Source organism: Didymella exigua (assembly GCF_010094145.1).
Source record: "Didymella exigua CBS 183.55 unplaced genomic scaffold M421scaffold_13, whole genome shotgun sequence".
Classification (NCBI taxonomy): Eukaryota; Fungi; Ascomycota; class Dothideomycetes; order Pleosporales; family Didymellaceae; genus Didymella; species Didymella exigua.
In genome coordinates, this window is record NW_022984787.1 from 113,922 (window position 1) to 137,075 (window position 23,154).

The 23,154-nt window shown below is 54.2% G+C and overlaps 9 protein-coding genes across 9 annotated transcripts; 3 read left to right on the plus strand and 6 right to left on the minus strand.

Annotated features, from left to right (window-relative positions):
* Positions 1 to 3: 3 nt before the first annotated feature.
* On the minus strand, positions 4 to 2,293 carry M421DRAFT_420397 (acetyl-CoA synthetase-like protein). Its single transcript, XM_033592467.1, has 3 exons — positions 2,014 to 2,293; positions 828 to 1,967; positions 4 to 783 (listed from the first exon to the last, which is right to left on the minus strand). Exons 1-3 carry the CDS (start codon positions 2,071 to 2,073, stop codon positions 235 to 237), a joined length of 1,749 nt encoding a protein of 582 aa, XP_033448760.1. The 5' UTR covers positions 2,074 to 2,293; the 3' UTR covers positions 4 to 234.
* Positions 2,294 to 4,223: 1,930 nt separating this feature from the next.
* M421DRAFT_420399 (uncharacterized protein) lies at positions 4,224 to 6,016 on the plus strand. The gene is made up of 5 exons (XM_033592468.1): positions 4,224 to 4,308; positions 4,356 to 4,543; positions 4,594 to 5,113; positions 5,162 to 5,905; positions 5,954 to 6,016. The coding sequence occupies exons 2-4, from the start codon at positions 4,433 to 4,435 to the stop codon at positions 5,614 to 5,616; spliced, it is 1,086 nt and encodes a 361-aa protein (XP_033448761.1). The 5' UTR covers positions 4,224 to 4,308; positions 4,356 to 4,432; the 3' UTR covers positions 5,617 to 5,905; positions 5,954 to 6,016.
* Positions 6,017 to 7,002: 986 nt separating this feature from the next.
* M421DRAFT_4986 (acyl-CoA oxidase) lies at positions 7,003 to 9,185 on the plus strand (the record flags this gene model as incomplete). Its single annotated transcript, XM_033594787.1, has 3 exons — positions 7,003 to 7,354; positions 7,408 to 7,646; positions 7,701 to 9,185. 3 exons carry the CDS (start codon positions 7,003 to 7,005, stop codon positions 9,183 to 9,185), a joined length of 2,076 nt encoding a protein of 691 aa, XP_033448762.1.
* Positions 9,186 to 10,546: 1,361 nt separating this feature from the next.
* Positions 10,547 to 10,921, minus strand: M421DRAFT_4987 (uncharacterized protein; the record flags this gene model as incomplete). The annotated part of the gene is made up of 2 exons (XM_033594788.1): positions 10,547 to 10,820; positions 10,872 to 10,921. The coding sequence occupies 2 exons, from the start codon at positions 10,919 to 10,921 to the stop codon at positions 10,547 to 10,549; spliced, it is 324 nt and encodes a 107-aa protein (XP_033448763.1).
* Positions 10,922 to 13,549: 2,628 nt separating this feature from the next.
* On the minus strand, positions 13,550 to 14,183 carry M421DRAFT_4988 (uncharacterized protein; the record flags this gene model as incomplete). The annotated part of the gene is made up of 2 exons (XM_033594789.1): positions 13,550 to 14,066; positions 14,116 to 14,183. The coding sequence occupies 2 exons, from the start codon at positions 14,181 to 14,183 to the stop codon at positions 13,550 to 13,552; spliced, it is 585 nt and encodes a 194-aa protein (XP_033448764.1).
* A 70-nt stretch (positions 14,184 to 14,253) lies between these two features.
* Positions 14,254 to 14,883, minus strand: M421DRAFT_148125 (uncharacterized protein). Its single transcript, XM_033587554.1, has one exon. The coding sequence runs from the start codon at positions 14,834 to 14,836 to the stop codon at positions 14,357 to 14,359; it is 480 nt and encodes a 159-aa protein (XP_033448765.1). The 5' UTR covers positions 14,837 to 14,883; the 3' UTR covers positions 14,254 to 14,356.
* A 510-nt stretch (positions 14,884 to 15,393) lies between these two features.
* On the minus strand, positions 15,394 to 16,556 carry M421DRAFT_62663 (WD repeat-containing protein pop3; the record flags this gene model as incomplete). Its single annotated transcript, XM_033595989.1, has 4 exons — positions 15,394 to 15,840; positions 15,925 to 16,420; positions 16,466 to 16,487; positions 16,535 to 16,556. The coding sequence occupies 4 exons, from the start codon at positions 16,554 to 16,556 to the stop codon at positions 15,394 to 15,396; spliced, it is 987 nt and encodes a 328-aa protein (XP_033448766.1).
* Positions 16,557 to 16,795: 239 nt separating this feature from the next.
* Positions 16,796 to 19,283, minus strand: M421DRAFT_420402 (acyl-coenzyme A oxidase 1). Its single transcript, XM_033592469.1, has 3 exons — positions 18,689 to 19,283; positions 17,689 to 18,641; positions 16,796 to 17,641 (listed from the first exon to the last, which is right to left on the minus strand). Exons 1-3 carry the CDS (start codon positions 19,049 to 19,051, stop codon positions 16,876 to 16,878), a joined length of 2,082 nt encoding a protein of 693 aa, XP_033448767.1. The 5' UTR covers positions 19,052 to 19,283; the 3' UTR covers positions 16,796 to 16,875.
* Positions 19,284 to 20,596: 1,313 nt separating this feature from the next.
* On the plus strand, positions 20,597 to 22,305 carry M421DRAFT_100856 (PP2C-domain-containing protein; the record flags this gene model as incomplete). Its single annotated transcript, XM_033586573.1, has 7 exons — positions 20,597 to 20,632; positions 20,745 to 21,057; positions 21,107 to 21,180; positions 21,228 to 21,312; positions 21,361 to 21,567; positions 21,615 to 21,875; positions 21,947 to 22,305. 7 exons carry the CDS (start codon positions 20,597 to 20,599, stop codon positions 22,303 to 22,305), a joined length of 1,335 nt encoding a protein of 444 aa, XP_033448768.1.
* Positions 22,306 to 23,154: the final 849 nt, after the last annotated feature.

A 23,154-nucleotide genomic window follows, 5' to 3' on the forward strand; every position in this document is an offset into this window, starting at 1 on the left:
GGTGGCATATTGACGACTATGCAGTATGCAACTTGTACAGCAAGGACTGTAAACAGAAAGTTGAACATGGTGAGGTGGACGATGAAAGGGTGCCTGCCGTTGCTGTAACGCGCATCTACGTACGCGCACTAGCCACCTTGGCAATTTGTGTCACCTCCCAGCTTCCATCTCCCACTCCAGATTGTCAATGTCAAAGCCAGTACGCTAGCAAGATCTTACTGCAGGAAACACTATCTATATTTTCGCCAGGTGGACGCTTGGTATCATCCACTGTTGCACTTCTGCGCAAGTCTCGTAATCAGGAGGGAAGAATCGCGGCCCCAAAACCTTCTTCTGAACCTTGCCGGTCGCTGTCTTTGGAAGCTCGCCTGGTGCAATCCGAAGCAGTGTCGGCAGCTTGTATCCCGCCAGACGCCCACGCAAATCTCTGCGCAGATCCTCGATCGTGAGTATGTGGTCAGCATTGCCGTACGTTTCGAGAAACGAGTCAGTCAGATCCTCCTCCTGCAACGACAACAACGCCGCCACACGTTGGCCGAACTCTTCATCAGCGACGCCAATCACCATGGCTTCCGACACGTATGGCAATCCAAGCAGTTCGCGCTCAATGTCCAGGGCGGAGATCTTGTACCCTCCGGACTTGATAATGTCCAGCGATGCGCGGCCCGCGATATAGTAGTAGGTTCCTTCCCTGCGCGCAATGTCCCCTGTCCTGAAATATCCGTCCTCGTCGTGAGCTTTCGCAGTGGCTTCGGGGTCTTGGAGATATTTGGAAAACATGTGCTAATGTGGTCAGTAGAATCGGGATGTAGCGCGTGCATGCTTACTGGACTTTTCACCAGCACCTCGCCCTCATCGCCTTCTGACAGCCTGATGTCGACCCCACTCGCAACTTGTCCGACAGATCCGTCCGGCACCTTCTTGTCATCCAAGCGGACCTTGAAGACTGCACCAAATTCAGTGGCGCCGTATCTCTGCACTATCCTCTTCTGCATGAGTGTCGACCAGAAGTCGTTCAATGGCTGAGGTAACGCTGAGGTGCCGCAGAGACACGCACGAAATTGTCTAGCCCCAGCGATATACTTTGCTAACTCCTCCGATGGCAGCTTAGCCAAGCTGCGTTGGTAATGCCGCCGCATCCGCATGTAGATGGTCGGCACACCTGAGAAGAAGCTCAGCCGGCGCCGAGGGTTGGTCGCACCTTGTTTCCATCTTTCCCACATCCATACTTCGTCGAATCCACCACTACGAAACTCGATGCGACTCCCAGATATGAGGAACGGGAAGAAGTTGATCCCCACGCCAGTCGCATGATGCACAGGAAGGACGTGCAGCATGACATCATCCTCAGTGAGTCTGTAGTGGTCTGCGACGGACAACGCGCAGTCGAAGACGAACGATCTCCGCATGACAGCGCCCTTCGGCGGGCCAGTGGTGCCACTTGTGAAAATCACAACTCCAGGCGCATTCTCCTCGAGTGCACGATCTGAAGAGATCAAGATCTCCGATGAATCCAGCGTGGGTGTATAGATGCACGAGCCGATTGGCACACCCCGGAAGCGCTCGTTGCTCGTAGATGCAATCCTCTTTTCGAGGTCACAACATTTCTTGAGATCCAATGTGCTGACAAGGACCAACGCCGAGCGTGACTTTTCAATGAAGTACGCTGCCTCGTCCAACGGAAGCGCAGGTGTTATTGGCACGGCTGCTGCACCGAGGGCGAGCACCGTGAGCATCGCAACGGTGTACTCGTAGCCGCCAGCCGCCACCACTGCGATATAGACCTCTTCTCTCCTGCTCAACGCGCCCAGTGTCGCCGAGTCTAGTGCATTCACAGCCACCTCGCGTAGCGCCAACACATCGGAGAGCAGCTCAATGTGGGTTCTCTGGTGCTTGGACCGTACATCTTCGATAGCTATGCGAGCTGGTGTATGGCTAGCGTATCTCAGCAATCGGCTGAAGAGGGGCTACAAGGCTCAGCTTCGTTGGGACTGCCTTCGTAGAGATACTGACAGTGTTAGGTAGCACATTCCCGCCTGCATGCGGTGGAACCATGAAGGAACGGTCCTCCATGATATCTTCCAGGTGGTCTTCAGGGCCACCGAACGCTACAAAGTGTGCGCCATCTCAAATTTCTAGCATCGAGGATCGGTAATCATAGAAGGCAGCACATGAACACGCGTAGACCCGAGTCGTAACAGTCGATGGCACAATTCGGCATTTCCAGACTGCCTACGCACGTGTAAAACGAAGTCGATCTGAATTGTCGTGACAATTGTTGGCACACTTCGGCATTTCCAAAGGAGGCTCTCCATGCCGCGGGGCTCTCAACTCTACCCCGCAGACATTACTCGTACCCGGCGCTAGCAACTGCAAGGCTGTGACGACCACAATGAAGCAACAGTGTACTTCGTACGATGAACTGCTGTCTGTGACTGCACTGGCTGGTAAACAGAATTGCGGAGGCCAGCGACATCGGACCCTCACTCATTGAAGATAAGCGGATGAACACTGCCTGATCTAGCTGCAGCTTATCATGATATCATCGACGTGATACAGGCTGAGCTTGTTGCCTCTCGAATAAACAGCCAAAGATACGAACAAACAGCACAGTACGCGTTGACTTATACTATTTTTGGGCAGTGCTGGCTACGCCTGTAGAACCAGGTTGACATACCCTTACATAGTCCCAACGCTACCTCAACGAACGACCGCGCGTGACACAGGGTCTGATTTAGGGACCGCACAACGCATTCTCCGTAAGACCCATCGTTGCAGTCTCTCAAAAGATCAGTCGAAGGATATATGGGGCGAACCGAGTGCGTGAGACAAGCCTACTGCCTGGTATTGTGGCCGCAGCCGGACAGTCTGTTCCCCGTCTCATCCGCTTACTCCCCAAAGCACAGGAATCTGGCAGCCACTCAGGGCGCTCATACTGTGACAGCAGTCTGAGCAAGGAGGATTCGTCTCAATTTTGTTTGTTCAACTGTTTGTATAGCAGGAATTTGCACGGCATCGCTTTTGTGCGTGTGCTTCAGCCTGCCATGCATGCAGAGCAAATTATCCGTACAAGGCAGTCAATCAAGTTGCCCTATCAACTCAATTTGCCTGACCTGCAGAAGTGCGGTAAAGCTGCTCTCTACCTCATTGGAGTTCGACAGTTGCACGAGACATGACCACGTTACGTGGCGCTTACTACACCCCAAGCATGACCAAAACACTCATTCAACGCCCACCATTCGGTACGCAGGATCTGGGGCATCTTCGACTTTGTTGTTGCTTACCGGCGTTGAGTTGGCACTTGGTATCGGCCCAAGCTCACGAACTCCACTTGCGACGTGTCTGCGCGATGCGCGTGCACCTATGACGCATATTCCCTTGCAATGCGGCCCACGTTCTCCAGGCATGGCGACAGTGCTCACCGCTTTGCGGCGGCCGTACTATTTCAGTCTGCACGAATCCACTTCTGCATGCGTTGTATTGGTTTCAGATATCACTAAATGTGCGCGCATTCCAACCACCTGGATGATGGGATCTGGCGTCGCCCAGCATGGGCATGAAGCGCAACGTACTCGCCTGCTGCCTGAAATATTGACCAGTACGCGCTCGGGACGTGATGAGCAACATGGCGTCTACATGTGGTGATGAGATGGTGTCTTCGCCTTCATTAGTCGCCCCGTTGCCAATCAAAAACACCCGCTTGCATGGCGTCGAGCGCCGAGTCTAACAGCCTGGCCAAGAGGGAAAAAAGTGCAAACAAAGGACTGTTGCACTGCCTTATCCCCCGATACCTAGCACAGTGACTTAAGGGGGGATGCTGTCTGCTTTTGAAGTGTGGTCCCCAGCCCCAAGCCTGCAGCAAAGGTCGTTGCTCGGTGGGCACCCGAGACTGATCGCGCCCTTGCCCGTTGCATCCAGGTTGGTGGAGACGCAACATGAACGTTCCCACAACCGGAAGCACATTGCCCGCATCCGCAGCGTTTGGCTCAGGAACAGTGAAATCGTAAGGCGGACGGGGAAGACGGGGCGCTCAACGTTGGGCGCCGGGTGTGACCCAGAACCCCTGTTTGGACGAAGCTTGCACGGGGATGCGGCTTGGAGACCGATACTGGCGCCACTATTGTACGAAAGTGGAATGGTCATAATTGTTAGCGCAATCGGGCCGTGTGCTAAACGTCTCCGGTCAACGCGGCCTAGCCGTCACACAGGCTCGACAAAGGGACCTTGCGGTGACAGCTCTCGTGGGTTTTCCTGCGTGTTTGTTGCCCCTTCACCGCAAGGTCTCATTGTCGACCCCGCAGATTCACGGTATGTGTGACTGTTCCCACTTCTGGTATATATACTAACTGCGACAGGCCCCGGATATGTCCTTAAACTTCTTTTTAATAACGGGCAATTCTGACGCTAGCACATTGCCGTGAATTGTATCAACATGATCGTCAAAGCAGAATCTCCACCCGCCGATGACTTCAGGGAGTTCCACCTGTCGTTCCTCGACCAAAACAACGTTCGAGTTTACACTCAAACATTATGCATCTTCCCTGTAGGTACTCGACGTGGCTGCAAGTACACTAGCTAACGCTTGTTTCGCAGTTCCCTGACCAGAATAACGCTGAGGCTGCCATTCGGGCTCTCGACGATGGATTACGCCTGACGCTTCAGAGGTTTCCTTTTCTCGCCGGCATGCTCAGCCTCGTCGACAACAGATCAGGCAGGCTCCAGCTCCAGTACCCCGTCAACGTCATGAATCGTGCGGCGACAGAAGGTCTATTCTCGGCCAAGCAGATCTCCATCGGCGATTTCAATCGCCCTTACGAGGAGCTCAAAAGGGCCGGCATGCCGCCGAGCGCGTTCAAGAGTACCACGTTTCTTCCAGACGACTTCTCGAACTACCCTGCTGTCCCTGCCAGCGGCGAGGGCATCTGCAGCTTCGAGCTTGGCGAGGCTCCGGCGATGAGGGTGCAGGCATGTTTCATCCCCGGCGGACTCGTCCTGAGCATCTATGTCCACCACAGTGTTCTCGACTTTCATGGCATCTCGACTTTCTGGGAATCGTTCTCTGCGAACGTTTCTTACGTCGCACGGACGCATGGTTCCAGGGATCTGGATCAAGGTAACATTCAGCACTGACACTTGACTATTGCCTGGCTAACCCGAATAGTGCCTCTAAGCATAGCCGACTATCAATCTTCGCTTCGAGTCAAGCTTGACGAGCGTGTATCCTACAAGGGAACGCAAGAGCCAACCGCCGACTGCTACTGCAAAGGCAGCTACAAATACAAGAAGACCTTGCCTGACGACACCGAATGTACGCAACGATTATTCGTTCTGCCTGCAGCCCGCATTCGCGAATACCGTGAACGTCTGCGGCCATACTTGCCAGCATCCTCGCCCCCCACACTGTGCAATGTTCTTGCTGCTCTGGTATGGACACATGTTACACGCGCGAGAGGAACCCGATTATTAGAGCACGGCCTTGCACAGACTAACTGTGGTATCGCTACCGACCTGCGCAGGAGATGGCGGCCCCCCGTCGGTGCCGACTACACGGGCAACTGTGCGTTGTTCTCCAAATGCACAGCCGAGATCTCGGATCTGACAACGGAGGATCGGTGAGTATTTCTATCCCGCGTTTATCGATCCGTGCACCTCATACCTGCATACCTGCATGGTGTTCATGGTCTAGAATAAGCGCTACCCCGATTCGTCGTAGATCCCCCAAGCTGACGAGCGATGCAGTGTAACCGACACCACTATTCTTCACGTCATCAGGAAGATCAAGGGCACAATCGCGAGTGTAAACAACGACTGGATCGACCGTCACTTTGCCTTCTTCAAGGGTCTTGACGAGATCGAGGACACAGAATGTGCTTTGGCCCTCAAGTTCGGCTCCGATTGCTATATCGTACGTTGAGGAATGTCCGTCCCCGATCTCTTATACTGATGATTATAGACCTCGTGGCTGAACTTTGGTGCCGACTACTGCTGGGGCATTCCTGGCACCGACCTCGCGGAGAGCTCCCTCGGGGGTCGCCCTGAGTTCATTAGGCGAGCTTACGGTCCCGGCGATGGCGGTATGATCTTCCTCCCGAGAAGGAGGCATGTCGCAAACGCTGCCGAAGCGCCATTCGAGATCCTGGTCCGCCTAACCAAAGAAGACATGGACCGCGTCTTGGAGGAAGACGGTGGCTTATGCAGCTGGTCTGAAGCTGTCATCTTGTAGATTGCAGCTGGATCATTGCTGTCGGCAGGCGCGGTTTGACAACGTGTCATTGCTGGCATTGTGGATGTTTGGCCCTTTTGTGGCCTTTTCGGGCGCCTGGCGCGTCCTTGTTGATGACATTTCGCGACATACAGCATTGGGTAACGGATATATTTATTGGGTTGCATCGATATATTTATTGGCGTTGCATCGCCACGGCATGGCACTGGGAATATCCTGTACAAATAGCTAGTCGGTTTCTGGGAGGTATCGGTTCCCATCTCGAAGGAGATGATGTCGGATCCTGGCGTTTCTTTACGATGTCGATAGATTCCTGTAATTTTGCGGACGCCTACCTCGGCTTCCGCAAGCAGCCACCGCTGCTTCCTTCTTTGATTCAACCAACAACTCTCCATCACAGTCATCGATGCAAATGCAAATCTCTGCTCCTCAACGTTTCGCACATTCGATGGACCTTAGTCGGATGACGTGTTTGCTTTTGTTCAACTGAAAAGTGCCGAGAATTGCCGGCCCTTGCAACGCGCGACACCATCCCCGCAGCGCAGACGCGCATCATCGACGTCGCAGCGACAGGCTGTGATGACAACTCCACCTACATCTGCCGCGGCTGAAGTAAGAGCCAGCATGGCGTTTATCTGCATAATCGCCTCTGGCGATTGAGTATAACGACTTTTGCTGCGAGCGCCCGTGGTGCTTTGTCGATCAGCTCGCCCTTGCACCAACAACCTTGTCGCGTTCTGCTTACCGCGACTACGTGCAGCGCAAGCTACCTTTGCGCCATGTCCGACTTTACCGATCACCTCAAGCCGGCTCACGATGGAACATCCACTCTACAAGCCGAACGCGATGGCTCAGCGATAAACGCTGATGAGCTGGCAAAGCATCTGCTGCGTCGTGACGGCTTCCTGCAGCGCCAGGAGAAAGTGCTCGGTGTTCTAAGCAGAGAGCAACTGTTCAAGAAAGGTCAGGAGCTCAATCTGTCACGCCCCGAGCGATATCACCTAGGATTGGCAAGGGCCAAAGCAATACAAAGAATCATACGCAGGGAAGGCTGGGGTCACGCGGATTACAGTATGGCGGAATACCTGACCGACGAAATGTCGCCGTACTTTTTGCACATGTCTATGTTTGGTTGGTGAAATTATTTTGCCTGTGTAACGTGGGCGCCAATCTGACACCGCCAGTTACCACAGTCCGCGAACAGGGCTCGGAGGAACAGCAAGCCTACTGGATGCCTAAGATCCTCGACCACGACATCATCGGCTGCTATGCGCAGACTGAGCTTGGTCATGGCAGTAACGTCCGCGGATTGGAGACTACAGCAAGATGGGACCCTAGAACGAAAGAGTTTGATATCCACAGCCCCTACCTCACCGCAAGCAAATGGTGGAACGGATCCATGGGGCGAACAGCCACACATGCTGTACGTCACTCTGTACCACCGCAAGGCACAACGCGCCAGCTAATCATCACCCAGATCGTTGTTGCACAGTTGCTGTTACCGAGCAGAGACGACCCGAACACCTACAACTCGCACGGCCCGCAAACATTCCTGCTGCAAATTCGTGACGCAAAGACTCACCAACCACTGTCAGGCATAGCCGTAGGTGACATCGGCCCGAAGTATGGCTACGCATCGATGGACAACGGGTACATGCTGTTTGACCACCACCGCGTCCCGAAATCCGCAATGTTGTCGCGTTACGCAGAAATTTCGGAGGAAGTTGGGGTCTTCACACGGCGCGGTCATCCGGCTGTAGTCTACGGATCCCTGACTTTTGTGCGTGGTCAGATTATCATGCAGGCGCGACTCGTGCTGGCGCGCGCCGTGACGGTCGCGGTGCGGTATTGCAGCATTCGTCGACAATTCTCGGACCGTGATTCCAAGTCGCACGATGCGCCAGAAATGAAGGTTCTCGACTATCCCACGGTTCAGATTCGGATCCTACCACTACTTGCCACGACCTTTGCTTTGCATTACACGGGAGAGTATATGTACAGACTCTACCACGAGTCCCGCTCAACAATCGAGAAGGGTGACTTTGGGCCTCTGGCAGAGCTTCACAGCGCATCCTCCGGACTGAAGTCACTATGTACTACGCTCGCAGCTGACGGCATCGAGATCTGCCGGCGCGCGATGGGCGGACATGGCTTCGGTGGTGGCAGTGGTCTTATTGGCCTGAACTCCGACTACCTTTCCAAGCCCACAGTAGAAGGTGACAATTGGATGATAACCCAACAAGTGGCATCATACCTGATTAAGAAGATGCAACAATGCGTAGAGAGCCCTGATGCCGCCTCGAAGGATCCGACAGACGAGCTCTTCAAGCACTATCTACAAAACAAAGATCATAGGATCCCAGAGTCTTATCTTGACCCTCAAAATGGAGAGATCGATGATGCCAGTATCGTCTCCGTCTTCCAGTGGCGAGCAGCAGCGCTTAGCTACACCGCATACCAACACCGCGTCGAGCAGAAGAAGCCATGGACGAAGATGATGATCCAACTCCACGCGCTGTCTCGCGCTTACAGCGAGCAGATCCTGATCACCAACTTCTACAACGCGCTCAACTCCATGCTGCAGCTGTCCATTCCAACTCCAGAAGTACTCCGCATCTGCTTCCGTCTCTTCGCGCTCTACACAATGGAGCACTCAGCCACGTCATTCATTCTTACGACTTCCATCTATTCCTCCTGTCTCGCCGCGCAGCCAGATTCTATCCTAGAGCTGATGTCGCAGCTCCGGCCGCACGCGGTCAAGTTGGTCGATGCGTGGTCAATACCGGACTTCTTACTCGACTCGGCGCTGGGCAGGTTTGATGGCAAGGTGTATGAGGAACTATTCGACATGGCGCATCGCAGGAATCCGCTCAACAAGGTCACGTTCAATCCTGATTATCGGAGTGAGGAGATCGTATTGGGAAGTGGAGACGGAGGAAAGCATATTCTCGCAAAGCTTTGAAGTTTGAGTCAAAAGACCGTACGACCAGATTGAGGCGTGCACGATTGCCATGTTACTTGCTGTTGTAGCTCCGCTCAGCATCACACCAAATTGCAGCACCTGCTTCCTAACATCTATGGCTAGGGCACTAGCTCTCAATGTAATATTACTTCAGGCTCTTCATCGAAGAAATACTTGACCGTTCTTGATCTCTCGACCATCCGATGCCCGTGCAGCAACAGCACTCGCCCCATATTTGGGAATATCTTCGCCAACATCCCCTTCCTTTCATGGCACATATACGTGAGGACGATACATCCCCCTAAATCAATGAAGGCATCCCAAGGGGCCAGCTCAAGTGACAGCAGCTCAGTGAATTTGCGCAACGCGCCAGTGCTCGACTCGGCCACGACCGATAATGCGCAGAAATCATTCAGTCTGCCGTACGAACCAGTGAATTGCGGCATCTCAGAGTGAGTTTGTGTGCAGACATGAGCCACGGCACGGCCTTTGTTGACGAGCAGGAGCATGCGGTTTGCTTTGGATTGTTTCAGGAGCGCAGTGTCGACGGTGAATGTGTAGATGCAGTTGCGTAGCTCGGCTGGGAGGCGCAACAGAGGTCATTGGATCTGGTTGCGCATTGTGCTGGAGAAGTTGGTGAACGTCTCGCGGAAGTGCGGCATATTACTTGCATTTCTGCTTTCGCTCCGTTGGTACGGCGCTGGAAGGTCATGTCGGCCATGGGGAGTGCGGCAGGTGTGTAAGACAGTGGTGCCGACTGTATCAAAGATTGAGGGAAGAATAACGAGGGTGTTGGGGATTGAGAGAAGCACGATGGGGCACGTGTTATTTGTTCACCTTCATTTCACTTTAGGATTGCTTTACGAGACTCAAATCAGAAGATCTGCTAATCAGAAAATACATGAATTCCAACGTTCCGGCCCCAGAAGCTTTTAGCATCTCTTGTTTCGAAACTCCACACTGATCAGCCGAACCTGCTTCTCGGGGCAAATCATTCCACAGTTGCGTTGGGAAACAAGCCTTTTAGGGTGTCGATCCGCTCCTGTGTTCCTCTGGTGTAAGAAGCATGTTCCATTTCTACAATGTTGCGGCAGACGTAGCCGCTGTATAGTCGATAGAAACTGCGTTGAGTTGCTTGCTAGTTAGGAGGCGACCATATATACATGCCCTGAGACGTGCTATTCCAAGGTAGTCAACAGAGGTGACGATCAAGGCCTATAGGACCGAATTGCACCGCAACATACAAGTTTAACATTCAGAAAGAATGTGGTAGATATCAACGTGTCTGCAAATACCCAGTCCGCGTTGAATCCCTCGCACTGATCACAACGAAGCTCCAAGGAGAGCACTTTCAAGCATTGTTACTCTCCGATGGGGTGGAAAATTTGGTGCACACTGGCGTAACCCTCGAGGATGCGCAACTTGGTGTAGGAGTCGTGCAGGTGTTCGATCTCCTTGCGCACTTTGGTGCAAGTCTGACTCAAAGGACGTCCCGTATTAGCGACTCTACGGGGAGGGGTATTTTCGTACCAGAGCTGTTGCAGGTCTGCGGTATCGAAAGCGAGGGCGAAGATCCGGTTGCGCAGCTCACCTGGGAGACGTAAAAGTGGGGATTGAAGTAGATTGAATGGAGCGCTATCGTTATTAGAAGACTAAGGGCAGTATTGAGAAGGGGTGCGTACGTACTTGTCAACTTCCTCCACAGTGGTGTCGCGGTGCGGATTTATCCTGGCCATGGTGAACTGTGAGAGTGCGTCAAATGTGGAAGGAGAAAGACGGAAGAATCCAACTCGAGGCTAGAAATTAACTAGCAGGCTCACCAGTTAAGAGCGTACAGACTCTGTGGCTGCTATGGTCTTGAAGGCCACAGAGCGTGGCGACGGCTCCTTTTCTTCTACTATGACGCCCACAATGGCCCTTAAGATTCAATTATGTCACTTGTAGATATTACAAAAAATTTGAAGCTGGAACTGGTGCATTCAGGCTCATGAGACTCAATCGAGCGTTGTTATCTACGTGTAGGGCCTCATCAAAAACCATCTCGAGCTCCACTCCTTCAAACATATTTCTCAGTAAGCGCCTCGGTCGTACTGCGAGCACTGCAGAAGTACGATATAGCGAACCTGAGGATATGTGTTTGCGAAGGTACCATTAGTTATGAACTCGCGAGTCGAGTACATAACAAATATTCTGGTGGGTGCAATCACGATGTTGTGCTAGTCGAGTGAAATGTGCTTCGTATTCAATTGAGTTGAATCTCCTCATGATGACTCATGAATGATTTCATCCCCTGCTGTGCCAACACCGTTCCTTTGGTTACTTTGTCCAAAGCTCGAAGGTTCGCCGAGTCAGAGGAACTCCACCTCAAGAGCGGGATGCCCAGACATAGAACGTATGAGCTTAATAAACTCCAGCCATCTTTCAGCAGACACATTCTGCTCAGCAGACAGGTGTTCTGGCAATACGGTGATGCTCTTAAGCCCTGGTAACAGGCGAGGGACCTTGGGAGGATCGCCGACACCATAATTTGAAAACGTGATGGAACAAGTTTCCAAAAATGGATACACAAGCTCAAGCTTTTGTACTGTAATCGAAGCTTACCCCGAGAGAGTCTCGGGACGCTGATGAATTGTGGAGACTCAATCCAGATCTTGGCCTCACTGTAGATCTGTCGGCATATCGCGAGCAGAGACTCACCGCTCCTGAACAGCCAAAACCTGGAGTGGACGTGTCCAAGCAGGTCTATCTGATCGCAGCCGTAAATAACGGTATCGAAGACGTATTTGTAGATCTTGTTACAGAGCTCTGCGGGCAGACGCAGTAGCGGCGACTGTCAGGTGTTGCTCGCAGTCCTGTATTATCAGTATGCGTCTGCGTTCGGGAGCAAGTCGCACTTACGCGGCTTCGCGATCGCTCAGTAGGGCAGCTGACCCATCGAGATCATTCGCGTGTGTCGAATCAGACATTGTAAAGATTGAGAATGTGGGACTGTGGGGGAAAAGCGATGGAGTAGAACGTTGTGCGAGGAAATAGGGTATGCGGTTCTTGGCAGACCAGTGTCGTCTGGATTTCATGTCCAATAGATTAGGTGTAACTACGATCCAAGGGAAACCACTTGAGGGTTCTCGCACGCAAAAACCGCAGCCAGTGCATTCAACGCCTCCATCCCACAGTGTGCTCGGCCACGAGGACTCATGTAACCCGTCGATCGATGGCAACTTGCAGAAATGGCAAACGCTAGACTCTCGAGGATATACCCTACCATCTGCCGACCTTTCTCGCACCATCTGCTACCCTAAACGCGCCCACGTAGCCTCAGTCCGTCGGTGGCCATGGATCTGGCCAGGCCAACACACAATTCGAGGTCGGTAAAGTTCTATAGAGACCGACGGTGGAAGACGTAAGCAAGGTATCTAGAGGAAGGTTCTGCTCGATTCCCAGAGTGTTCGGTGAGATCACGAGCGTTTTGGCTTCGCTGGTGATCTGCCTGCATACCTCGAGGAGCACTTGGCCGCTTGTCCACGTTACGCGAGGAATTTGGAGCTCACGGTCGATGTACCTGGAGATGCTGACAGTACCTGCGGCAAATTAGTATAACATGTTGTGCAGCTCAGGTGATAATTGCAGCAGTGGCGGTTTGAGTGAGTCTCTTGTCGTTCTGGTCTGTCAGCGATTATTTGCAAGGTTGCATTTGCGATTCAAGTGTACATACGTATCATGGGCATTCATGAGAGTATGATACCTTAAGAGGCTGCATCTCAGTCGAAACGCTGTATCGGGATATGGTGCAGCGCTCACGCTTGTCGCTCCAATTTAGATGTGTGTGTGAGGCGTGAGCTGGCTGTGAAATGGAAGAAGTAGGTGCGGGGAGCAGATGCCGCTGATTTGAATTCTACAACCAAGAATATGTATGTGCAAGACCCTGACCCAAGCCTTAATCAACAATCGCAAACTCTACATATGCTGGGCTTCTCCTAAATCACGCAAACTCTGCTCTTATGTCTAGCACCCTCAAATCTCCATAACATCAGATTCAGAGGGGGTCCACTTTGAGAGAGCACAGAGCTTGCTCCAGGGCAGGCTGATGGATCGAAGGTGAGTAGAGTGAAGCGTATGAGAGGGATTGGTGATCGAGTGGTTTTTGTGTCTTGGCGAAGGCTTGCATTCACCTCCTTCGTCTGAACGGAACCGGGTGCCGTCACGAAGAGCGAGACAACTCTGCCGATGGATCTGTTTCAATGGTGCAAGTGATCAGAAAGATGGTGGCAGGAAGGAGAAAGGCAGTTTGCATCCTCACCGGTACTAGGTCTTTGCATTCTCGTGAATCGTCTATGCCCTCGCTCTTACCAGCAAGCTAGTGGTAGCTACAATGACTTCGGTGGCCTACGGACAACAACTTGCATGTCGTCGTTGTCAAAGGACGTTCTCCACCACAGCGTAGACTCCTCCAGCAGACTGGTCCCCATGCCCTCTGGAACTTGAAACTCGATGCGCTCGACCCCAGTGAACCCTTCCAAACAGGCGAATGCCCATTCGGCTCCCGTGCTGTCTTCCATCATGCACAAGGTAACATGTGCAGGGAATTTGATTGTGTGGACACAATGAGTATCTATACCAAAGAGACCAAGTAATTCCCCAGTTAAAAAGGCTCCGGCATACTCTGACGGCTGCAGAACCAACTGTGCCTTATCGTTGCGCGTTTCGTTGTAAGTCTGGCGGCATAGGAGTAAAAATGGGCTTGGAGTCTTGACGACGTAGAATTCCTCGTCGTCATGGTTGTACCCAAATTCAACGTTCTGTCCTGCGGCGAGAGCGTATATCTTGTAGCGCAGCTCAGCAGGAAGACGCAGTAAAGGCGAATTTGTCTGGTTTGCTTCGGTGCTGGGTTGGATGCGTTAGCGTGGACCGCGCTCGGAAGGAAGAGGCTCACATTGTGTCGCGATCGTGAAGGAGATTTGGTACCTCAGTAGGATGATGCGCGGCAGTCGGGTAAGCCATGTTGGTGAGGAGGTTGTGAGGTGGGGGCGATTGTGAGATGAGTATAATAGAACAGCATGGGCGCCGTGTGCCTTGGCACACTACCCGCCTTCACCTTGAGAACCAGATCGCTATACAGGTTAGATTGAGGTCGCAGTACTGTTCGCCTGTGCTTTCCTCTTGCGACGACGCTATTATCCTTCCCGGCCCCGAGACATTGACTCGTCCTGACCGCCCCTGTCGTCCCAATGGAGCATAACTTCCAAAGTTGCATTTCCTAACACTTCGGCCAGGTTAGCACGTCCCTCCTCCTTTTCTCCAGCCGTCAGTCCCCTCCCTTCTCTTTGACCGCCAAAGATGACGACGATACGGATCCCCGCAAACAGGGTTGGGAGGTTGGAATGATGCTGATCCAATAGTCTACTCCCAAATTCCCCAATTTTATATCTATGCATATTTCGACGGTCTGGTATGTGGTCACCTCGATCATGACCTGACACTGCAGCACCCCCAAAAAATGCCCAGGTAAGGGTGCAGGAATCGATGAGTAGAATTCTCGAAGACTCAGTGCGAGACGGCACCCCGGCTTTGACTTGCCCGCACACCCACCGACCGTAGCGCGGTGCCACTGTAAGAAGCTCTCCTTCCAGCAACGACAACCGAGTCTGCGACATGAGTAAACATCTTGCAGCGCAGCTCGGCCAGGAGGCGTAGAAACGGTTAATTCTTCTGATTCGAGTGGGGATTGTCGTCTAGCACGCGTAACGGCCGCCTCGTACGCCAGTGTTAAGCGGTAAAGTTAATTTCTGTATTGTTAGATGCCGATATACGCCGTGCAACCTGCCAAACCCTAACCCACACCGGCCCAGTCCAAATCAACGCCGCGCTGATGCAACAAAAACGTCTCTCCGCCTCTTTACAGCCTCGTCCCTGGTATGTAGTATTCGGGCGTCTCGTACTTGTACCCGAGATACGGTCTTCCGCCCATACTCCTGCACTCGCCCATCCTGATACGCAGCTTCTTATCTTCTCCCCAAGTCAACCCTGGACCTGGCGTCGATAGATACGATAGGTCGTCGGAATCCGGCGGCCACATGCCATCCACCATGCAGCTCGTGACCTGCACACCCTCTTGTGCCATCTCCTGAACATCAACAGCTTCTTCTACGGCCTTGAATACATCTGCATCTGCATCTCCCTCTGCGGCGACCGCCAACTCGTCGAAGGCCTCCTAGTTCCCCACCGCTGTGTCGTTCAGCGCCACACACACCGCGCCCCGATGATGCCCGTTGTACTGCCTGATGATGCTCTGACTACCCAGTTCCCACAGCCGTGCGTAATGGTCACTGCATGCGGTGACCAGATACGCGCTGTCGGCGCTGAACGCGCAGTCCCAGACCCATCGCTGATGGCCGTGCAGCGTCGTCTCGAGCGGGAAGGCCGCGGGGTCGCGCTCAGCGGCTGATGGTAAGGCGTCGCCGGGCTGCACGTTGTGCGGCGAACTGAGGTCGACGGACCAGATGCGGCTTGTGTGATCGGCGGAGCAGGTTGCGAGGTGCCGCACGTCGGGGGAGAGCAGAACGCGGGTGATGTACGTGTGGTGGGCGAGGAATTTACAGACGGGTATTATCGAGGTGAGGTCGCCGCGCATGACCATTTTCCAAACGTAGACGTTGCCCTGCCGAAGTACGTCAGCAGCGCGAAGCTTGGCTCACCTTGTCCGTAGACTGGACAAAATGAGATGTGGAGGGCGAGGACTCACAGCGTTGTTCCCAGCACACACCATACTCCCATCGCTCGCCACCGTGACACTGGCCACGCTCACGTCGTCCTCTGGGATCAGCTGATGGCTACACTTGTTCTCGCCCAAATCCCAAATCCGCACATTGCCCCCGCGATCACAGCTAATCAGCTCGCCCTGATTCGGATGAATTACGACATCATTGACCGGCACGCCATGCGTGTAGTTCCTCTGGACGTTGCCACTCCTAGTGTCCCAGATCTTGACCGTGCCGTCCTCCGACGACGTCACGAGCCATTTCGACTCGCAGTGGAACGCGACGCCGGTCACGTTGCTGGTGTGTCCGTCGAAGGTGAGGATCGCATTGGGGTTCGTCGACTTGATGTCGTACAGTTTGACGGTGTGGTGCCCGGCCGCGGCGAGGTAGCGCTTGTCGGGCGAGATGCAGAGGCGGTTTACTTGCGAGTCGGGGTGGGGGATCGTACGGGAGCAGATGCCGGAGAGAGCTTCCCAGAAGCTGCGCGGTTAGTCAGATCTCTGCAGGGCAAGGGAAGCGGCGCACCGAATTGTGTGGTCATAGCCGGCTGCGGATGTTAGCTGCGGAGTGAAAGATGTGGGGGCGAGGGCGCACCGGTGCAGAGAATAACAGACATTGTGGGCGAGTTGGAACGGCGAGATTTGCGAAAGAGAGAAAACTGGTTTCAGTTTGTTCACGCGACTTCGATACACGCGGTCCGCTGGGCTACCACATGGCGCGTGGGATTGTTTGTTGCACTTGTAATGTGTACCGCAGCCAGGTGAGGTTGAGCTTCGGCGATGCACGGACTCTGAACCAAACCACAGCCCTACCGCAGTGAGCCAAAATGGCCATCGCACATGCGAACCACAAGAACAGGTGTTATGAAGTTATTGCATTTCTCTATCCAAGTGTTCGCTCTATAAAAAAGACCAATTTTCCCCATATATTACAATTTACAACTTCGACTTCTCGATCCTCTTGAACAGCACTTCGCTCTCTGGGTAAGGATCAACGGTGATCTTGTTCAAGGGGTTGAGCTCGCTGGCGCGGTAGAACATATCTTCGTACACCTTGCCATCAGCACGGCCTAGACTGCTGTCGAGGACCCAGTCGTCGAAACCCCATGCGTCGACGAGGCGGACAGCGTGCGGTCTGATCTCCTTCAGCAACTTCATGACGGCATTGGTCCTGGCGAGCTGGATCTGGTGCTTGCTGCACGCTCCGCTGACATAGAACTCGGCTCCCTCCTGCTCGAGTGTGTGCAGCGCGAATAGACGGAACAGCTTCATCAGGACTTCGACAGTGTCGTTGTTGACCTGGCTGCGGCTTGCGATGGCTTGCAGCGCCGCGAGGTTGTTCTTCACAATCATCCACTGGGCGTGAGCCTTGGAAAGACGGTAGAAGTCGACGAGGAGGTCGTTCCACGGCTTCTTCTCGGTGTCACGGTGCTTGGAGGCCTCGAATGTGAGGAAAGACACGCGCCATGCGAAGGCATCGACAAGGTCCTTGTCGGATCCGATGACATCGAAGGCACAGCCAACCTCTCGGCGAGATTGGAACTCTGAGAGGATCTTGGTTGTGTCGTTGGTGGGGCGCTCACCCTTGAGGACGGAGCGGGCAGACTTGAGAAGGTAGCGGGCTACCTGCTGGGTGAGCATGTAGTTGTCGCCCTCCCATGTAAGTGTGGGAAGATAGTCAGCATACCAAGGGCCAATGCCGCTGTAACGCGTTAGCCTTGTATCATCTGCCGTACAGTATAGACGTACCTGAAGCTGGAGTATCCGTGACCACCACACGCACGACGGCAGACCTCAAGGCCCTCACCAGCAATGGTACTGCTGAGCGACTTCAGTGCGCATGACGAGGCGTGCAGATCGGCCATCAAGTCACTGCCCGACTCGAGCTCCTCAGGCCCGGCACCACGCTTGGACTCGTCCTTATTCCTCGGCTGTTTCATCTTCGCCTGATTGGCGTCGTACATCTCCATCATGGACTTTCCTGTGAAGTGCAGGGCAAATGTAGCGGCGATCAGAGGAAGCAGACGGATCTGGACCATAGTATAGTTCAGCACCGGTGTTTCCGCCTCGCCAGCAGGAGCATCTCGATCCTGAAATTGGCGGCGGACAGCTGCGTAGCGAGTGGCAATCGTGACACCGCGAGCGAGAACGCTGCCTGCCTGCATGACGATGTTCGAGCGGACCCAAGTCAGTGTTCCATAGACAAGGGCAGGGGAGCCCCGACGGACGAACTTGTTGGTGTTGGTATCAACATGCTGGAACTTGGCAAGCATGCTGATGTGAGGCACCTTGACGTTGTTGAAGAGCAGGAAACCGTTGTCCATGGTGTTGTAACCGTACTTAGGACCGATGTCACCAACGTGGATATTCGGGAGCGGCTCGTGGGTCTTCATATCACGAACCTGGACACAGAAGGGGGTCGGGCCGTATGACTTTCCCTTGATGATGAGCTGAGCCATGACGACGGCGTAGTTGGCGGTGCGGCCGAGGGAGCCAATCCACCACTTGCTGGCAGTCAGATGTGGGGAGTGGATGGTGAAGGTCTTGTCGTCCTCGTTCCATGTTGCTGTGGTCTCAAGTCCACGGACGTTGGATCCGTGACCCAGCTCAGTCTGGGCGTAACATCCGATGATTTCGTAGTTCTCGGCCTTGGTGAGCCACTTCTGCTGCTGCTCTTCGGTACCCTGTCCAGCAAGTGTGACCTGAAAAGTTAGATTGATGCTGAAATATGCGGTGCGGTCATGCCTACCTTGAACATGCTGTCGTGGAGACCGTATGGGCCGGGTTCGCCGACGAGTTCTGTGGCGACTTTGAACTCCTCGTACGACCAGTTGTGCTTCTTCTTGAGGAGTCTCAGCTTCTTCTCCCTGGCAAGAGCTCTCTCGAAGCGATCGATCCTCCCCATGAAGTAGTTCTGCGACTTGTCAAAGATTGGCTCAGACTTGAGCAGCTCTGTGATCTTGTTCCGCCTCTGGATGACCTCCTTGGTGTGTAGCAGCTCCTCCAGCTTCTGGACTGGAATGTTGGAGCTAGCACGCTCTGCGGCAAGGAGCTCATGGCCCTGTACGCCCGAAGGCTTCAATTGCTTTACCCAGTCTGGTGTCGGTGACATGGTGGTTGATGAGAAGTGTGGTGATGATCAGAGGGCGCGGAAAGGATAGGGGAGCTGATCTTTGTATCAAGTACGTCAACGAGACGAGATCCCTCGGCACCGAGATCGCTGGAAGCTGGAACGCGCTAGTCATTACACCGAGGCTCGCAATTCTTGGATTGAGGCTCTAAAAGCGCCGAAAAAGCGCGTCTACTCGGGAGACGCGCGCATTTGTGGTAAGTGCGCATCGGCGATCTCCGCAATGTCTCACGGGAGGGACATGGTGCTCTACGCTTTCTCCGCGACCCCGGACGCCCGTTGAAAATGGCTAGTGAGACGCTCTGAGATACGAGATACTACCGAGGCTCGACTCAGCGAATGACTGCTCACGTGTGCTGATAAGATGATCTGATAAAGCACGTTATTTTTTTTATCTCGTGAAAGGTTCTGCTCGTCAGTCGCTTAGACAAGTCGTAGAGCACGTGAGGAGGGGTCAAATTCAGGCGCACGTGTTTTCACGGATCACTTCACTTTTGAGTTCCGGCTGTCGTGCTGTAAGCACCTAGATTGCCTCTGAGCGTTGCAGTTTGTGCAGCAATGTATTGCTAAAGACCCTAACTAACTCCAGACAGCTGTGAGGAGCTCTGAGGAGCTCTGAGGAGCTTTGAGTCGCGAGTTCGACCTGCTCATACTCTGTGCGAGGGGATGCTGTCCTGCAAAGCTGTAGGGAAGACGCTCTGGCTGCGAGATTCCAACAGGGAGTGCGGCTTGTGCAGGACACGCCGCTGAACGGGTGGGACAGCTGCATGTGGGGCTAGCAGGCCGCTCTGCCCTTGACACAGGACAATGACTATTGTCTGCGGTACATCGAGGCAGAACCTGCAATGCCCCTCTTCAAAGGAAGCGTCTCTACACAGAGATAGGTGCATGGCTATTACAGAACGAGTGCGGGATGGTCGAAGTTGCCCGGGCCTGCGGCGGTGCTGTCAGCCGCAGTATCTAGCGGACGGACAGGGTGGCAGGTGGTCTCGATTTGCAATGCAGTTCAATTGAGTTTTCAGCCCTGTGCAATGGCACGCGAGCTGCGAGATACGGCTGCGATAGAGGCTGTGAAGAGCGGCCAGGCCCAGGCTGCTGTGCATATTCTGCACGGCACGCAGCTCACAGGCCGGCGCGTAGACACGCTGCAGGCAGCTTGCTGGCGTCACGCGCAAAAAATGTCACAGCTCGTCATCCACCCTGACGTTGTCCAGCTAGGCCCAGCTCGCCTAGCGTTGCCCGTCGAGGCTCGAGGAGATTGAGAGCGTCACTCGGCCTCACCACCAACAGCACCTGTTTACTCTTAGCGAGCTAGACACGCAATTCCCCCTGCACCCCTCTCCGCCCTCCATCTCTCCTTGACCACAGAAGCATCGCCGCCCGTCCACGCAGCTGCACCCGCCCGCTCTCCGCCCACCCCACACAGGCTCAGTGACAGCTCACAATTGCATGAACGCGCAGCCCCGTTCGCTACCAATCTACATCTCCTCCCCCTTCGCCCCGCGGTCCTCGTAGGCACCCGGCACCATGGGTCAGACACTGTCCGAGCCCGTCGTCGACAAGGTGGGTAATCAAAACAACATCCCCGCCCCCGCACTGAAAACACGCCGCCCTCTTCCGCGACACCACCACCACGCGCGATCTGGTGCCAATAGTATGCTTACGATGCTTCCAGAAATCAGAGTCCGGCGATGGCGAGCACTTCATCTTCGGCACCTCCTCGATGCAGGGCTGGCGCATCAGCATGGAGGATGCCCACGCCTGCATCCTCGACCTGCAGGCCGCCGTCGGTGGCGGCAAGGCCACCGAGGCTGACAAGCGACTGGCCTTCTTCGGCGTATACGATGGTCACGGCGGCGACAAGGTCGCCATCTACACCGGCGAGCACCTGCACGAGATCGTAGCAAAGCAGGAGGCGTTCAAGGAGGGCGACATGAAGAAGGCGCTCCAGGACGGCTTTCTCGCCACTGACCGCGCCATCTTGAGCGGTAGGCGACTCCCTCTATCCGGTGCTGACCGGCAGCTGACCCACGATAGATCCCAGATACGAGGACGAGGTCTCCGGTTGCACAGCGTCCGTTGGCATTCTCTCAAAGGACAAGATCTACGTCGTAAGTGCGGAGCAGCCGAGTGGATCGCAGCAGTCTAACACAACCAGGCCAACTCCGGTGACTCCCGTACAGTCTTGGGCGTCAAGGGCCGCGCAAAGCCGCTCTCTTTCGACCACAAGCCCCAGAACGAGGGTGAGCATCTCCCAATACGTAGTGAAGAAGCGCACTGACACGCACCAGCCGAGAAGGCACGCATCCAGGCCGCAGGAGGCTTCGTCGACTTCGGGCGCGTCAACGGCAACCTCGCCCTGTCCCGCGCGATAGGCGACTTCGAGTTCAAGAAGAGCGCCGACCTGCCCCCCGAGCAGCAGATCGTCACCGCGTTCCCCGACGTCGAGACACACGAGATCAACGCGGACGACGAATTCCTCGTTGTAGCATGTGACGGTAAGCATGCATCATACAGTCCCTCAATTCTTGCTAACTCCCGCAAGGCATCTGGGACGTCCAGTCCTCTCAGGCCGTCATCGAGTTCGTCAGGCGCGGAATTGTGGCAAAGCAGGACCTTGCGTCCATCTGCGAGAACATGATGGACAACTGCTTGGCGTCGAACAGCGACACCGGGGGTGTGGGCTGCGATAACATGACCATTACCATCATCGGTCTGCTCCAGGGCCGCACCAAGGAGCAGTGGTACGAGGACATCGCAAAGAGGGTGGCAAACGGAGAGGGCCCATGTGCGCCGCCAGAGTACGGCAAGTCTGAAGATCCAGCTCCGTCGGCCCCTGAGGCTACAGAATAATTCAGGTCTAATATATCAATGCAGCCGAGTTCCGCGGCCCGGGAAATCACCACCGCATTGACGATAGCCCCGATGAGCATGACATGGATGACCATCAATTCAGACCTTCCGGTACGGGTGGCCGCATCATTCTCTTAGGCGATGGCACTGAAATTGAGACCGGCGGCGCAGACAACGAAATGTTCGACAACGACGACGAGGAGAAAGACCTCGACTCCCAGGTCAGCAAGTCCAGCAAAACCGACACCAACCGCGAGGGCACCCCCGGGCCTGGCGCCACCGAAGTCACTGAGTCGCCCTCGTCCGTCGCGACCGAAAAGTCCGACGACAAGGACACGGCCGGCGAGAAGAAGAAGCTGGAAACATCCGCGCGCGAGAAATAGAGAACTGATCACGGTCGAGTAATGTCTTTCATACCATAGGGCGGGTCGTTTGTGTTGTCGGACGGTTCATGAGACACGGAACGGGCAAGTCACGATCGAGATACCTGGCGTCGTCAGTCGCCTCCTAGCACATATCTTTTGATGAAGTCTGCTTTCCACTTGACGTAATGCTACACGTGATCAGCTGTGCGAAGGCTGGATGCTTGCAATTTGTCCCAAGGCCCCAGCTTCCCGCAGAGCCTCATTGATGCACTGACCGTAATGCGTCTTGGTCTCTGAGCTTAAAATGTAGACATTTCATGGAGGGAAGGTGTGGCGAGAGATCATCTGGGTACGCATCTCCCTCTATGCATCACACACTAATTACATGGAAATCAAAAGGACAGTCGCAACACACATTAAAGTGAGCGTAAAGAGCGTAAAAAGGTAACAGTACCCCTGAAAAGCCTGCTAGGATGTGTTTGACTGCAATCATGTGCGTCGTCTCTGAAATTGGATGGCTTCCGGCTGTGCAGTTATAGGTAGGAGCGGCAAGTAACTGACTGCAAGGTGCTTGCTTGCGAGTACCAGATGGGATCTATGTATGATCAACCAGGATGTCACGCAAAAGTATAGAGTCTGCAATACAGACTGCAGGTCGCAATCATCAGTGCGGAAATATCGATTGGGTACCTCGCGGGATTGATAAAGGTCTCGCACACTGCTAAAGCTGCATTGTACACTGCGAGCCGAAGAAGGACAATCGACGTAGGTAAGCTCCGTGTTCGACGAGCCGATTTGGAGAGTGGTGTTCTCCGCCTCAGGATGTACTCGGGGAGTCGACTGTCTATACACACAATGGTCCTATAA

Coding starts and splice junctions, on each gene's coding strand:
- M421DRAFT_148125 (XM_033587554.1), bottom strand. CDS start 14,836: ATGTCGCAGACTCGGTTGTCGTTGCTGGAAGGAGAGCTTCTTACAGTG.
- M421DRAFT_420402 (XM_033592469.1), bottom strand. CDS start 19,051: ATGTCACCGACACCAGACTGGGTAAAGCAATTGAAGCCTTCGGGCGTA. Junction 18,642..18,688: donor TCCACGACAGCATGTTCAAG/GTAGGCATGACC, acceptor CTAACTTTTCAG/GTCACACTTGCTGGACAGGG. Junction 17,642..17,688: donor CACGGATACTCCAGCTTCAG/GTACGTCTATAC, acceptor AACGCGTTACAG/CGGCATTGGCCCTTGGTATG.
- M421DRAFT_420397 (XM_033592467.1), bottom strand. CDS start 2,073: ATGGAGGACCGTTCCTTCATGGTTCCACCGCATGCAGGCGGGAATGTG. Junction 1,968..2,013: donor GGAATGTGCTACCTAACACT/GTCAGTATCTCT, acceptor TGAGCCTTGTAG/CCCCTCTTCAGCCGATTGCT. Junction 784..827: donor AGGTGCTGGTGAAAAGTCCA/GTAAGCATGCAC, acceptor TGACCACATTAG/CACATGTTTTCCAAATATCT.
- M421DRAFT_420399 (XM_033592468.1), top strand. CDS start 4,433: ATGATCGTCAAAGCAGAATCTCCACCCGCCGATGACTTCAGGGAGTTC. Junction 4,544..4,593: donor AAACATTATGCATCTTCCCT/GTAGGTACTCGA, acceptor CTTGTTTCGCAG/TTCCCTGACCAGAATAACGC. Junction 5,114..5,161: donor TTCCAGGGATCTGGATCAAG/GTAACATTCAGC, acceptor TAACCCGAATAG/TGCCTCTAAGCATAGCCGAC.